Source organism: Solanum stenotomum, chromosome 11 (genome assembly GCF_019186545.1).
Source record: "Solanum stenotomum isolate F172 chromosome 11, ASM1918654v1, whole genome shotgun sequence".
NCBI lineage: Eukaryota > Viridiplantae > Streptophyta > Magnoliopsida > Solanales > Solanaceae > Solanum > Solanum stenotomum.
Genome location: NC_064292.1, coordinates 51,443,373 through 51,460,572, shown reverse-complemented (window position 1 = coordinate 51,460,572; position 17,200 = coordinate 51,443,373). Strand labels below are relative to the sequence as shown.

Genomic DNA, 17,200 nt, shown 5'->3' with positions numbered 1-17,200 from the left:
AGGTAAAGTGCTTCAAGACAACTCATACCCAATAGGGCTCGAACGTAAAACCTCTAGCAGTAGAATTAAAAGGTCTGCAGTTTCAAATATGATGAATGCACATTTCACACTTCATTTTTTGGAACTTATCCAATTCCTCCAGACATTTTTATCAGTAAAATACAGAAAACATATTTCAACAACACAAACAGTATCTTAGGGGGAATTTAGATTAATCTATTGAAGAAAATCAAAGGCCTCTATGTCTAGCAAAATGATTCAATTCACGGAAATCATGAGAAACTGCTGGACTCAAATGCGAATGAGATATGGAACTCATGCTAATCAAGAAACACAAGGTTAACTGAAATTTCGAGCAGTCACGTATAGGCAGTTACGAAGTCAGGAATTCTAACAAGGAGACTCGAAAAATGTAAAATGTCACGAATAAGATTTAAAATTGTAAACTAGAACAACCTCTATAAGTACACAAGAATCCTCCCTTATGTCAAAGGGATTCAACAATTTATATATAAGCATGAAAAATCACATTTTTTCCTAGACAGTATTATCTTCTGATGAAGGGGGTTCAGTTGACCACCTCGTGTCCACCTAACTCTGCTACTGATATAGGAAGCTCGCAAAGGCTATAGAGTATAGACTAAAGACAATGGAACTATCCGGGAGAAATTTGTTCGAGAGAGAAGCTTAACTAGACAACAGCTCCCTCCGGAACAAGGTCCCAAATCTAATGTAAGCAGATCCAGACTGCACAAACATATCCATAATCCGTTCCAGTGATAACTTGACAACCAGAGACTCAGTAACAACATTTAGAGAGTTCAGTGTCACATTTCTGTTGCTGCACATTATTAATAAATCAATATTCAGACTGGATCTATTCAGACAACAAAAAACAAACCAGGAAACATCTGAACAAAACTACATCCAGAATTATCTGGTAATAAACAAATACGGAGGAATCATGCTATTAGCTTCGACTAATTTCCTGGACAAGGCAACAAGAGAATCTACAAAATTGAAACAAGCTCACTATTTTAGAGAAAAGATCATCTCAACAAATTGACTGGACCTGAAAGAAGATGTTTTGTTAACTGGATAGCTGAACTTCTTATCAATTTGTTTGTCGTTGCGAACTACCTTTTATGAAAATTTAAAATCAAGACTACGTCTCTAAGGGCATCATACCCTACTTTTATTCTTCTAACTTTTGGTGAATCTTCTCTGGAATTGTCTCCAAAATGTCATAGTGACCATAACCATGAAACAATACGTTAATCGGACTCTCTCCCTCCTTCCTATATTCTTCTCCATAATTTGATATGTTTATTAAACTTCCAGAGCTTCTATCTACCATATAGACAGAAATTGAGGACCTGCAACCAAAAATTAGGAAATATATCAACAAAATCAGACAACAGATTCTAGAATCGAAGCCTTAACCAGCGTCATCCAGAGATCACATAGTACATTGACAAAGTAGTTCCATATGATATCCTAGTAGTTCTTAGAAAAGCAGTTCTCCTACTTGATTTGACTTGAAAGTGATAAAATGAAAGTGAATGTCGATGGATATATAACTAATACTTCCTAAACACATGAAGGACCAATTCTTTCATCATCATACAACAGAAACGATCTTGTCAAATGCATAAACTATGCCACTTCATGCTATCTTGTATTACTAACCTAGCTTAGAATCACACTAAAATGCTCTTTAACTCTTTCTCTTCTCAAACAAAAGTTTATTTCTTTTCTTCATCTTTTTCTCATTTTAGCATTGCTGTGTTTCATCGTGAATTTCAAAACATCAACGCCTCAAAAAACATGTATAGTTGGATTCATAAGTGCAAAGTGACAAGACGATCAATCATGAAACAGAAACATCACTCACTTGAGAACATGAGAAGCCATTAGTAGCTCTGGTTCTCCTCCCCACACATATGGCTTTTCAATTCTTTCTACGTATGCATCAAAATCCCCTTCAATAAACCTATGTAACATAAAACAACACATATTCATAAACATCTAACACTGAATATCGAGAGGAACCGACTATGAAAGAAGTAAACAACATATACCATTCAGCTTCTTTTCGCCTCTTTAACAGCTCGTCAACCACCTGTACAAATGAAAAAATAAAAATAATTTCCGATATCTATATTTTTAATACACACAGCAAAAGTGCAAGAAAATGAAGATACCTGAGCTCTTAATTCATCAGCAAGTTCTCTCTGTCGATTTTCATCCGGAGCTTCCTCCCCATTTCTCAAACAAGCCATATGTGCTATCGCTCTAAATAGACATCTTCCATCCGCTGGAACCCCTGTTACATTCACCATTCAATTTGTTAATTCATCAAGCAACTTGCAATCTTAAACACCCAGAAAAACTCAACCAAATCGCAAACTACTTTATTCCAAATTTGTTCTTCAATTCAATTCTAATAATCCAATCCTCTATCAATCAAATACCAAATTTCGCTATACCAAACTAGTTCCTCAATTCAATTCAAATAATCCACTCTTCTATCAATCAAATCCCGAATTTCGCTATTCCAAATTAGTTCCTCAATTCAAACAATTCACTCCTCTAATCCACATATATCCATTTTTCACAGGAATACAACAATAACAATAATATCCAGTGTAGTTCCACTAGTGTTGTCTAGGGAGGCCAAACTGTACACAGACCTTACCCCTACTTCTAGCTCGGGAGGTAGAGAGACTGTTTCCAATAGACTTTGCACAGAGAATAATGAGTACAAAATAAATTCAACAATTATAACAGTATAATAGATATACCAGTGACTCTATAGTTGGCAGAGGTTTGATCATCCTCATCTGAAGAATTTACAACGGTCTGTTTATCAATCGATACAGCTACATCAGAATTAGCATCTGGTAATAGATCAAGAGATGGCGCTGCTAAACACGAACAAACCCCAAACAACAACCAAGCAGAATCAGGATTATGTAACCATCTCGCCGGCCTAGAATCCCAATTCACATTCCACGACCCTTCCCCTTTCTTAGCAAGCTCATAATGATGTTTAAACACCGTATTATTCCTCCGATTTATATCCTTCTTATTCCTCCTCCCAGCAGGAAGAATCGCATGCCATATCGACGCTGCACCACCACCTCGATTTACAGATGATGCAATACGGCAATGACTCGAATGATTCCGCCTCTGATCTACTCCTGTTCCACCTCCTCCTCCACCTCCACCTCCAGATATTAACAATAACGATGATTTGTTAGCAGTATTCGTCGCAATAAGTCTGCTATAACCCGAAGGCGTTGAGCCGTGGGCGTGTGATAAGCAGAGTGATGCGAATAGCCAAGGCTTAGGACGTGCACACAATACTCCGAGCATCACCGGAACTTTTTTTTTTCAGATTTTCGTATTGAACAAGAAATTAGTATGAGCTAAATTGGGCATTTCTCAGAAGATAGAGCTTGCTGTTATATTATGGATGATGAAGATGAAGATGAAGATGAAAATGCATTTGTTCAGTTGTGACGGCGAAAACTAAACCAACTTTTTTAGTGAGAGAAACAAATGATAAAAATGAGGGATTTTTAGTGAGAGAAAGTTTTGTGTGGGACCTACTTAAGCATGAGGTATGCGCTCACCTATTTATGATTCCAGATTGTTCTATTGGCCGTGCGGTTCGAGTTTTTTGACCGCTGTTTCCCGAGTCGAAATTAATTCGAGATCGTTTGATAGGATATATAAATAAAAAAAAAAATTAAAAAAGTTTAAGAAATAAGTGATTGAGTTATTTTTTTTTATAATTTAAAATATTTTAAATTGTTAATTATGATGATTATACATAGTTTTTGTATTTATAAATTTTATTTAGGAAAAACTTAAAGCTTTATATTTTAATTTATGATTCAAATTTTGAAGTTTGAATTTTAAAATTTTAGTATGTTGGTATTAAATACGGTGTATTGTAATATTAGAGTTAGTATTGTTGAGATTAGTTTTTATTTATTATGAATACTTTTGAAGGACTTTAAGATTGATATTACTAATGTCATAATTTGCTATAAAATAAAGTTTAAAACCTAATAAAAATATAGTATTGTATATTATGAATAATAACAATAATATTATTTTTTCAAAACCTTTTTCACATCCTTTCGATCATATTTGTGGAGGATATTTTTGTGAACAAATACTTGAAAAAAAATTATGCAATACATGTTAATTTTGATACATCAAATCATTTACCGTATAAAAATTTTTAGTATAACTAATACTATAAACATTACTAATATATTACATTTTTTATTATTATTATGCACCGTACCAAAGGAACTCATGTCTTTCTATCAATTCAAATTAATTGAAGGGTAAATTAGTCATAAGTAAAAGTAGTTGGTTCAAAAGGGTGCTTAACGAATATTCTCTGGAGTGAAAAATGCTTTGGGTTATTGAAGTTCGTACACAAACTTATAGGGAAATTTCATGCAGCTTCCAATAATTTAATTACACGTGGCTTAAGATTATTTTTTATTGTGGGGATATATTACTTATTTTTTTAAAAAAAATGTTTAAGAAAAATAACACTAAACCTCACTTTAAAAAAAAATATATAACAAAATATCATGATCTCTTTAACGTTTAGTAACATATTTTTTTATGAGTTCTTTTGGAATCAATTAAATTACTCAATCACTTTATATTTTTATCTTCGTGTGTGGCCTAAAGGGTCATCGATGCAAATATAATAAATATAAGATAATTGTCTCCATTTTTTTTACATATGGTGATATCGTTTCAATTCGGACCTTCGATAAATTTGAAATGATAAAAAGAAGATTAACATGATCTATACGCAAAGATAACACATACAAATTGAGAAATGGTTTAAATTTTTAGACCAACAAAGGTTGTGATGAAACAGTAACATTATCTCCCTATAGTGTATGATTCGGATTTAGTCGGAGCTTCAATGCGAGCTTCGAACATCGATGAAAAATATAAAAACACATTAAAAACGAACTTTCAAATATTATTCATATATTAAATAGGTTGTACTTTGTATTAAGTTATAATATAATGGAAAATGATTTTGATATAAAATCCTAAATTTAAAAAATGGAATAGTTTAACAAAATTAAAAAGTGTAAAAAGAGAATGGTCAAATATTGCCAATTGAGATGGAAGATGCAGATTACTTTGAATTTGTCATTATTTGTTTCTTAATTTTCATGATATTATACCAAATGTCATTTAATACGGAATGGACACTAATATCTAAATATCAAATCGAGTTAAATTAGAAAAGTTCGAACCAAATTAATTATTTTGATTTCATATTCTATATGCATTAGTAAAGATTAAAGATAGAAATAAAACAAATCAAACCGAAAAATCTAACGTTCATTTCTATACGAGATCCAAACAATACCATAAAGTTCTAGTTCACCTTTTTTAATAAATGATTTGTACATTACTCAAATTATTAAAATTATGTCGTTTATATATATAAAAATAATTACGTAAGACCAAATTTTTTCTTCTATCGTGGCCTTTCATGCCACAGAAAAAAAAAATTAATTTTTAAAATTAAAAGTCAATAATTATTAATTGGTCCTTATGCAAAGAACAAGACTCCTCCAGAAGTTTTAGGATAAATGGAACTGCGTGACAATTGACGTATGACTTTGAATATATACTTTTATTAAGAGAAAGTGGTAAAAAATTGTCATGCACTAACTTCTTATTTTAATTTTTTTCATTTGATATTATGTCTGAATAATTTGAAATTTGCATGGAAAAATTTCAAATTGACGATAAAGTGCTTCTTAACAAAAATAATTGGATACCTATTTTTACCAATCATTTGAGTTATAGTATTCGTAGAAACTTGTGGACATACTTTGTTGAGTCTTCTCAACTTTCATTTATAGCCAGCTTGTCGACTTATTATATATATGATTCCAGTTGTCTTTGTAGGCTTGCTAAATCTTTATCAGGTAAGTTGGCCTTGTTTGTCTTTTGATTATGTGATTTATATTATTGCGATCTCATCGATCCAGTTATCTTGTTTCAATAATTGAGTGTGATGGCCTTGTCGGTCCTTATTGTTCTCTTTCTATTATGTTTTAATGACGAGTGTCGATAATGTCACTCTAAATTTGAGGTCTACTAAAAATTGAATCTGAAACCTCAAATTAAGGACGAAGGAGTATCACCTCTGGTTGGTGTAGTATACTACTACAGTTAACTATTAAGCAATTTTGGTATTCATTACATTTTTTATCTAATATTATCATGCCGTTAAAGTATAGACTCATTTTTTTACTTTAACCCTTGATCGAGCTCATACTTTAAAGACAATTTTAAACTATAGGAAAAATTGCAAGGTAAATTTAAATATATATTTTTCTCAATTGGATATGTGTAATCCATCTTGGACCTAAGTTTATGATAGGGAACAAATATGGAGTCATTTACTGATAATAAGAATATAATTTGTTATAAAGTAAAATAATAAATAAAATAAAATGATTTTGAGTAGTACAACAATAAATTTGAATCTTTTCATTTATTAATCATCATAAATAATAATAATAATAATAATAATAATAATAATAATAATAATAATAATACTGAAAAGTAACTTCAATTCTCAATAAAGAAAAATAACTTTAGGGATGTTGATCTTAATTAAAAGTCAAGACTTTCGAAAAGAGAATATACTAAATAAAATACAAAAAGAGATTATTTAATGGTGTAGAAAGTTTGAACGTGGACAATTAATAACAGCTAAATTTGCTTAACAAATATCGGTAGCAATTCAAGTTATTAAAAAAGGATGTAGGTCCAAACCATACAAAGGGAAAATGAGTGATGTTGACAAGGATCAACAAAAAAGGATGCGGGACAACAAATGAGATTGTTTTTTTTTTAATTAGAAATTTCAATTTTGAGTTATGAATATAAAAAAAAATAATAGAACATGCTTTTGTAAATAGGTTTTAGTAGCAGAAAGATTACCACAAGTAAGTAAATTTGAAGAACTAAAGGTAGCTAGGGGCTGATTGAACGTAATGAATTATTGCATCATGCTTTCGTTTTTCACTAAAAGCTTAGCCTAGAATTGATTAACTGATCACTCTGAAAGGAAGTTTGAGCTTGATGCAAATGACTAAAATATCATCTACTTTATATGGTTATTAAACAAATAAAAAACTACAACAAAAATATAAATTAATCATGTTTCAATACAAATATAGAATTCCAAATAAAAAATAAAAAAAGTAAGAACAAAAATTTGGTGTCATCAAAGATGTGGGGGCATCAAATGAGGTTATTTTCCCATTAATCAAAGATTTTGATTTGAAGTTATGAATATATATTATTTTTTGATAGAAAATACTTTCTTTAATAGACTCTACATACAAATCACAAATTTAAAGAAATTATGCTTCAATATTAAATATGGATTGTTGAATAGGAAATAAAAATAAAAATTGATGTTGACAAAGATATTGTTCCAAATTTTACTTGGCAAAGTTCAATACCTTTACTACGAGATTGCTAAAAGCTACTTTTTCTCTGACCAATATTTCATTCCGTCATAAATTAATTGTTAAATTATTTTATACGTTATTTAAATTACTAACTAAGAGGATTTTTAATTAATTTATTTTTGTTTATATTTTAACTAATTAATTTTACTTCATTAAATATTCGATTGAGAAGTTTGTAAGATTTAAGAACAATTCCTTTTAAGAATAAAAAAATAATAATTGTCTTGAACTTTTAAAGTAACAATAATTAAAAATAACTTTTTTTAGAAATCATAATAGATAATTTTGGTCTAATTTGAGACCAAGAGAGTTAAGCTTTAAAATTTTCTTATTTTGGAAATTCATTGTTTGTATTTTGGCTAATTATTTTTATTAATATTAGAATAATAATCTGTATAATTGTGTTTGGTCAAGATTTTAAAAATACTTCTAATGAAAATCTAAAAATAGTTTTTGGCTATCACATAAAAATATATATTTTTCCTCAAAAAAAATTGATCAAATACCTCAATTTTTTTTTTTAAAAAAAACATCATTATAAAAGAAAAAAGAAGCTTTTTGACGACTAGAAAGTTTATCAAGCAAAATACAATTCATATTCGTATTGCGTATGATTTTGATTTATTTAAAAGAGAAACGTTCTCTGAATAAAATATTTTTTCAGTAGCTTATATTTAAATCATATATTTATATTAAAAATATGTTTTAAACTTAATAAGCAAAAGGTTTGTAAATAATTTAATATGATGAAATAATACATTTTAAATATTAATCAAATTTCATATCGCTAGATTCTTAAAGAAAAATTACAATAAATATTTTTAAAATGGGAGAATATTTACAAAACCTCACAACTTACGTTGCATTTCTTTAATTATCCACCTACCCTAATGTTCTTTTCTAAAAAGTAACATTTAATTATTCTATTAGCAATAGTTGTATGGTGGTATTTTGTTGTAGTCTGTTACGTTTTTCTATTATCAAGGTCTCGTAATTGGGGTAGAAGTTTTTATTTTTTAAAAATAAAAAATTAGGGATAGGAGAAAGAAACATGAAAAAAAGATCATAATGAGAGGAATGAAACTCTCCCGAACAAAAATGAAAGTTTAGATGGCTAAGTTAATTGAGCTATTAAGATTTCATGAACGGAAAAACTCGTTATATGATTCCATAATTTTTTTCTTTTACATTTTAAACCAGGTCCAGAAATTATTTTGGCATTTGTAACGTAGAACTTATACATTACACAACAATCTAATAAAGTCCACAATAAAAAATGATTTTGGTCTTTATTGTTTATAATATATTCAAGCCAACATGTTGTGTATGATGATTGTCACCTAATTTCTAATTTATTCTTATTATTTGTTATAAATATTTTTCAAAAATACTTATTAAATTTAATATATTCAAAGAGTGAGTTAAATTAATATTAAACAAATAAAAATTACACGAAAAGACCGTTTGTTTTCTCTTTTGACATTCAACAAAATATTGCAAGCGAAAAATATAAAGTAAATCGATGTAAATCTCGGTAAACCTGATAATGTTGACCCGAGGCTACAATATGCATGTGACTGCAAAATTAATTATTATTATTGTAATATTAACTTGAATGATTTCTAAAAATTTATAAATTTTAAATATTGAATTCGTATCTAATATAAATATAATAGAAATATGTACATTATCTTAGTTGACTGACAAGGAACTTGTGACACAAAAAAAACTGTACAATCACGAAGCCACTGACATATTTTTATCATTATTTTCAAGGAAATTAATTATTATTTTTGCAATAAATTAATTATATTCAACCATTTCACTATTAAGAAAAGGAGCAAGTTAGCATTTTTAGGCATTGAATGGGTCAATAAAATTATATTGCTAAATCAAATTAAGTTATTTCTATGACCTAATTTGAGTTTTTTGTCAAAATCATCCTTAAACTATACCCAAACTTAAACTACATTCTTAAAGTATCATTCTTAGCAGAAAACATCCTTCAAGTATTTAAAAGTGAACAATTTTCATCTTTATGTTAGATATCGTCAAAAAATAAAGGATCCTACAAAAACATAAGCAGTTCACGTAACTATCAACAATTTTTTTCCTGCATAATTTCATTACCTGTTATAAGAAGTTTTTGGAATTTTTTTTTTAAATCTTAGACACCATTGCTTACTGAAACAAAAAATGTTTGGAAGGTCTGAGGATACATGATTTGCTCTTTTTCTCATTTAGTAACGGAAAGAAGTTGGGGTTTAATTATCTTTACCATTTTTCAAAGTCAAACTATTATTAGATCAATAAATTTTTGGGCCAAATTGATATTGAAGTGATCAAAAATATTGATTATGTCTCGCATTTGATTTTCATTCCACATTATTAGAAGCGGAAGTCTCTAACAAACGTCACTTCTAGCATATTCAATTGAGTAAAAACATAATTCAACTAATAATAATTTTAATATCAAATTACATGAAAAATAAATGAAAAAAACTATCAAATGAAAAGATTTTTTATAATGCTAAACTCAATTACCAAAAAAGTTCACGATAGTATTTTTGACGTATCTAAAAATAATAATTACGAAGGGATGACTTAATATTTGTGGGAACTGTTAGTTTTCTGATAAATTCAAGTAGAAGAATGAAAATTGTTACTTTTAAATACTTGAAGGATATTTTCTGCTAAGAATGATACTTTAAGGATGTAGTTTAAGTTTGAGGTATAGTTTAAGGATGATTTTGGCCAAAAACTCACCTAATTTTGCTAGGCATAAGTTTAGAACTCTTATCTGACATAAATTTTATAGGAATTAAGTTATGTTTTTTACGACATAACATATGAGTTCTGAAATCTATCAACTGAAGTTTGGTAGGAACTAAGTTATGCATTGTTACGACATAACTTGTGTGTTTTGAACTCAACTTTTATCTCCATCGACATAAATTATGTAGGAATTGAGTGATAATTTATTATGCCTTTTAACGCATAACTTGTATTATATTATGACCCGAATGCTTTTAGAAACTCACTTTTGGGCCTTAGCTAAATTAAGATCAGAGTTTTGGGCTTTTCATCACAGCCCACTAAGAGACACCAATCAACACGCTTCCGGCCCTTAAGAAAATGGACCATTTGTTCATTTGTTGGAAATCTAATCGAAAAAATCACTAAGGACTTGTTTGGCCATGAGAATTATTTAATTTTTTTAGAAAATATTTTTACTTTATTTTTGAATTGGTGTTTGAGTGTAAAATTTTCAAATTCAACTTAAAATTGAATTCTAAAATTTGATAAAGTGTTTCAAATCTATTTCTCAACTTCATTTCTACAAATTCAAATCAAGTGTTCTTTTTTCTCTTTTGCAAAAAGTATAACGAAACACAATTTCAACTCTATGAATTTTAAATAGAGTAAAATATATTTAAAATATCCAAATGTCTCAAAACACGATTCTCAACATCATTGTGTCAGTTGGACACTCCAATTTACAAAAATAGTCATTGACATTTTTAAAAATTATGTCACTCAATGTCACCTCGAGATACAATGGGAACGAATTGAAGTATTTAGTTGCTAGTTAAAACCAACTTCAAGTTAAAATACTTAATAGTAGCTGATCACAAATTTAAATGTCTAATACATCATGTCAATAGTTATTGTGTATCAATAATAGAGTGAGGAGTGAAAGATTAGATGAAAATTGTTCTATAATTGCTTGATATCTATATAAGAATAGTTTGTACAACAACAAAGAAGACGAAGAAGAAGAAGTGGAGGAGAATATTTTATTTGAAGTTCGTCAATACTGACTACAAATTGAATATCTTGAGTGAACTGAATATAACTTAAATAGCAGAGTGTAAACTCAGAAAGTTACACTCAATATACAAATGTATACGATGACAAAACTGAAAAACCAAAGGAAATCATCGTCATATACAAATGCAAATAATCGTATACAAATACAAATCAAACAAAAAATTGTTAGTTGCGAATTATACAAATGTGGCGAATTATACATATACAAACGTGACTAATAATTATATAAACTCAAGTCAGCCCACTGTATAATGTTAGTCGCGAGTGGTAATTATAGAAAAACTATAACTATGATAGGTAATTAAGTACTATAAATTTGCTTAACCGCGTAATTTTCCCAATAGGGTATTTGTGCAAATGAACCGAATTCTTTTTGAAACTCACTTTTGGGCCTTAGCTAAATCAATATCAGAGTTTTGGGCTTTTCATCACAGCCCATTAAGAGACACCAATCAACACGCTTTCGGCCCTTAAGAAAATGGACCATTTGTTCACTTGTTGGAAATCTAGTTGCAAAATTCACCGTGAAAATTATTTAGTTTTTTTAGAAAGTATTTTTATATTATTTTTAAATTGGTGTTTGAGTATAAATTTTTTCAAATTCAATTTAAAATTGAATTCTGAAATTTGATAAAGTGTTCCAAATCTATTTCTTCATTTCTACAAATTAAAATCAAGTGTTCTTTTTCCTCTTTTGCAAAAAGTATAATGAAACACAATTTCAACTCTATAAATTTTAAATAAAGTAAAATATATTTAAAATATTCAAATGTCTCAAAACACGATTCTCAACATCATTGTATCAGTTGAACACTTCAGTTTACAAAAAAAAAGTCATTGACATTTTCAAAAAGTATATGTAACATCAATGTCACCTCATGATACAACGGGGACGAATTGAAGTATTTAGTTGCCAGTTAAAACCAACTTCAAGTTAAAATACTTAATAGCAGCTGATCACAAATTTAAATGTCTAATACATCATGTCAACAATTATTGTGTATCAATAATAGAGTGAGGAGTGAAAGATTAGATGAAAATTGTTCTATAATTGCTTGATATCTATATAAGAATAGTTTGTACAACAACAAAGAAGAAGAAGAAGAAGTGGAGGAGAACATTTTATTTGAAGTTTGTCAGTAATGACTACGGATTAAATATCTTGAATAAATTGAATATAACTTATACAGTAAAATGTCAACTCAGAAAATTAATCAATAACCTTGAAAAATGACAATTCTAAGTCTTTAACACTCACTTAAAATTTTACTCGTAAGACGAACGAAAGTGAAAATTTTCAAAATTACTCATTTTCAAGATCATTTTTATAAATCACCGATGTAAACGTACCACCCCAATAAATTTGTACTAGTTTATTTGTACACACAAGATGTTGATAATTAAATTGAACCCTAATTTGGTGGTCCACTTTCCTTTACTCATGCTTGGTCCAAACAACAGTCAGCCAGCAAATTAGGTCCGTAGAGTACATGGGATGGGCCATGGCTGCCAGTCAATTTCTGGACTTTTTGGTGAACTTGTACGGATCCCTTCCTTAAAAAACACATGGAATGGAAGTTCCCTGGATTTATCTGGCATCTTTCGAGTTTCTAAATTTTTAAATAAGATTTTTATATTGTAAATTATTAATTATTGTGATATATATTTGAAAAATCTCATATCATGATTTGAAATTCTCAAATCATGATTGTTGGAGAATTTGGGAAATCAGCGTGAAATTGCATGTCCAAACGTTGATTTCATATCATGAGATAAAATCGCATGACCAAATACCTACTTATACTCCCTCCATCCCAAAATAAGTATCTGTTTATTTCACAAGCATTAAAAAAAAATTAGAAATATAGTTCATTGAATCGCTTTTATTTTATTAGATATTTCTTGAGAATTGAGCACTATTAAGAAAAAAAATAGCTCTTTAATACAAGGGTATAGTAAAGAAAACATAGCGTGACACTTGTTTTGGGACAATTTTTTTGTTGCTAAAATGACATTTATTTTGGGACAAATGAAGTAATATTTTTACGTATTTTTCAAGTATGTAAATTTTATTTCAATTTTTTTAGATATTGCATGTCTGAATTCAAGATTAAAATTAAACTGTTTGACTTTTAAAATTTTAACTATGTCATTTAAATTGAAACAAATGATGTATAACCTTAATTATATATTTCCTATGTTTCAATTCACGTGATACATTATTTTCTTTTATCTAAAAATAATACTTTTTTTTTTTATCTTTAAGAAGATGATTTGTTGTCGATTTAAATATCCTTTTTTAGATTAAAAAAAATGAGACGGAGGAAGTATATATATTGTACTTTTCAATCCGAAAAGAAAAAAGTAATTGGAGATTTAAAACAACATGTTATTTTTGTAAGAACAGTACGTTTGACTATGAAAAATATAATTTTTGATAAATATTTTTTTATTTTCAAAATAAAAAATGATAATGATATTATATAGTAACGTCTAAAGATGAGGTATCTTGTCAACATCATGTTTTTTTACTTCAAATAGACAAATACCAGTATATAACATGTCATGTACACAATTGGTTTCTAATAAGAAAACAAGAAATTTAGAAAATGGTGATTTAAAATTATGACTTCTTTTTGTTTTGTATCCAAGTTATTTTTCGTGTTTTTATTTTATATTATTTTAAAAGAAAATATTAATTAAAAGATTTTCATAATTATTTTATTTTTAATATATAATTTATTTTCATTAATATCTACTTTATTTGTGTGCTATCTTGAGAAGTTTGTAGTTTTCAAGCATGGTTACTACTAAGAATAAATTTGGGAAAAGTAATTAATTTGTGTTTAAGCTTTTTAATTGATAAATAATTTGAGATAACTATTTTTGAATATCATGGCTATAAATAATTTGAGACAGAGGAAATAATACATAATACTCACATACTAGTTCAATATAAATAAATTGTTGGCGTATGTCAAAATCTTAAGAACGATATTTAAGGACAGTTAATCAAAAGATAATATGCAATGTATATTACTACTTGGTTATTCCCCCCCTCCCCCCCCAAACTCTTTCTAAAAATGATTCTTTTAACTTTTGATAAGTATTTGTGAGAAATTTTTAATGGGAATTTAAATATTTACTTGAGACATAATGTGATAAAACAATTGTCTAGATTATAAATTTGGTCATTCACCAATTAAATTAATGGGGAGAAAATTAATTAGTGAAACATCAAGTGGAAGAGACTTATGTCAATTTGTAATATCAATTAATGATAATAACCTAACATATATTATATATTGATCAATATTCTAGTTCATATGAATAATAGCTAGCAAGTCATTTGTTTGATTTGGTAAACACTATATATTAATTAACTTAGTTTTCGATTATGAATTTATGATATATATCGTGCAAAACGGTAAAAAAAAGTGTGTATAATTATTGAATTATTAAATTCTTAATTCAATAATATCATTTAAAGAGGGCGTATTGAGCTGCATAATACACTTGATGAATGATTTATACGAGGGTGAGTGACCCTCTTATAAATTTTATGGTCAAAATTTTCTTGACAAATTATTGAAAAAGGTCAGTAAACAATAAGCGTATGGAAATAGAGTAATGAATAAAACGTTATCATATAATGAGAATCTTTGGTTCATACGAGTTATTGATTTCACCAATTATTCTGCAAGTTATTTTATTTTACCTCTATATATGATTCATGTAAATTTTATTTTATTTATTTTCGAGTTATAGTCTAAATGACATAAGATGAACTGTATTTGAAAGGGTCAAATTAGCCATTATAAATTTCAATGAGCTTTAAGAAATAAATAATTTGGTTATTATAATTTTATACACTAGCCCTTAAAGCTAAGAATTCAATATTTGCATTTTCCCTTTCTCTTTTTAATTTTTCTTTTAAGTTATGATTTTCTCGTTTTTGAAAATTTCTTATTTCTATTCTTAATTTAATTAATACGGAAAGAGCTTATTAAATTCTGAAAGATATATACGTGATTAAATTGTACGGACAGTGAGTTCACGTGCCTCAAGCTTTTCTACTATATTTTAAAAATATTTATATTGTTTGTATTGCATGCAAGAGTCCATAAAAATAAAATTTATATAAAAAAATTTACCATCCCAAGATTCTCATTGTAGCGTCTCTGTCCTCTTAATTATATTTTTTGGTTTGGTAAGTGTTGTTTCTATCTCTACTTATAATTGATTTGTCATTTTCCTTTACACTATGGTTGCTTTTGATGTGACTTTTACTCAACTTTACTTCTAACATTATATTATAAATGTCTATTATTATATGCTCTTAACAAACTCGTTATGCGTACCATTGCAATGCACGATAATAAATATTGTTACCTTAGTCTTAGACTACGAATTTCTAACATTTTACATTTTTCACCCATTCACGAATATATTCACCACCTACTATATTATATAATCCTCGATTAACCTAATAAAAATTATCGATAACTAGTATCGATGGTTGAGTTAGTTACGATCAATTAAGTCAAATTAAATCCTCATAATGACAAAGTAACGAGGGAGACCTATTATAATTTATCAACGTTGGAGAGTGATTTTTCAATTTTGGGGCTTGAATTCGCGCCAAAAATTGGAGGGAGGGAAAAGTTGGGAGCTTTAGGAGCGAAGTATTTTTTTTCTAATTTTGGCAAAAAAAAGTTATTTGTACATATGAATTATTTTTCATTTTTCAGACTTTGAGATTACGATTTTAAGTCTCCTTGCACATTGTTAAGCTTGTTCTCCTTAATCAAATAAAATTAACTTGAGGGTTATTTTTCTCAATTCAAATTATAAAAAAAGGTCTTTCAACAACAAAACCCTTGTTTTTAGTGATGTTAATTGTGAGTTTCATCAAAAGATGATTAATAGTAACTATTGCACATTACAACAAATAAAGAATTTTGTGTAATAATATTATTGTTACTATAGTATATTTAGCAGTAATAATATAATGTGTATTTATAAATTATAACCAACACTCTATATAAATATATCTAAAGACAATTTTAAATGGAATGACATTAACTCAATTATTGTTAAATATTTGTGTGGCCGCTAAAAGATAAATTTATTACCACTAAATATTACAACAAAATAGTTTTAGATTTTGACATCTAAATTTTAAGATGTGTTCTTTTTGTCCTTCGGTTTATCAATCATATATATATGTTGATGAGAATCTACAAAAAGAGCATGAATTAGCTACTTCTTGTGACTGATGAATAATGACTAAATAAATTATCGAAGATTATGATGCAATAAATATGATTTATGTATCCTTTATTAAATCATACTGATTGATCAAGCCTTAAGAATGATAAAGAATACTAGTAGAGAATGTTTCCCTCTTTAATGAATCATAGACGGTATGAATAAGAATTAATCGAATCCCATAAAATATATCAGGACACGAATGGAAAAAAATTAAACCTAATATTATTTACTCATTTTTACAAATTTTAGCCAGTATGATATAATGTTTGTGTATACATTATATACTCATGATTGTACATTTATCTTGTTTAAAGCATTTAAAAAGCAAATTCATGAATATTATTTTATGGAATATGATACCCTAGCTACCATAAAAGAAAAGATAATAAATATAAAGATGCCTGCCTAATATAAAAGCTTTATTTTCTCAAAGTTAGGCATGGCCAAATCTCTTTGCTTTAAGTGCCAATAAATTAAAGAATTTCTCTATTATACAACTTTTTATTGGGAGGAAGAAAGGGAAAGGTGGGGGGGGGGGGGGG

General features: G+C 28.1%; 2 protein-coding genes and 1 non-coding gene across 3 annotated transcripts in view; 2 read left to right on the top strand and 1 right to left on the bottom strand.

Moving 5' to 3' along the window:
• LOC125844974 (uncharacterized) overlaps positions 1–17,200 on the top strand; it is a 135,292-nt gene that overhangs the window by 13,400 nt on the left and 104,692 nt on the right. The gene's annotated exons all lie outside the window — the stretch shown is intronic.
• On the bottom strand, positions 821–3,611 carry LOC125844973 (uncharacterized). The gene is made up of 5 exons (XM_049524340.1): positions 2,805–3,611; positions 2,205–2,326; positions 2,082–2,122; positions 1,895–1,993; positions 821–1,376 (listed from the first exon to the last, which is right to left on the bottom strand). The coding sequence occupies exons 1-5, from the start codon at positions 3,376–3,378 to the stop codon at positions 1,196–1,198; spliced, it is 1,017 nt and encodes a 338-aa protein (XP_049380297.1). The 5' UTR covers positions 3,379–3,611; the 3' UTR covers positions 821–1,195.
• LOC125846161 (U6 spliceosomal RNA) lies at positions 4,789–4,891 on the top strand. The gene has a single exon (XR_007444322.1). It is a non-coding gene; the product is annotated as a U6 spliceosomal RNA (small nuclear RNA).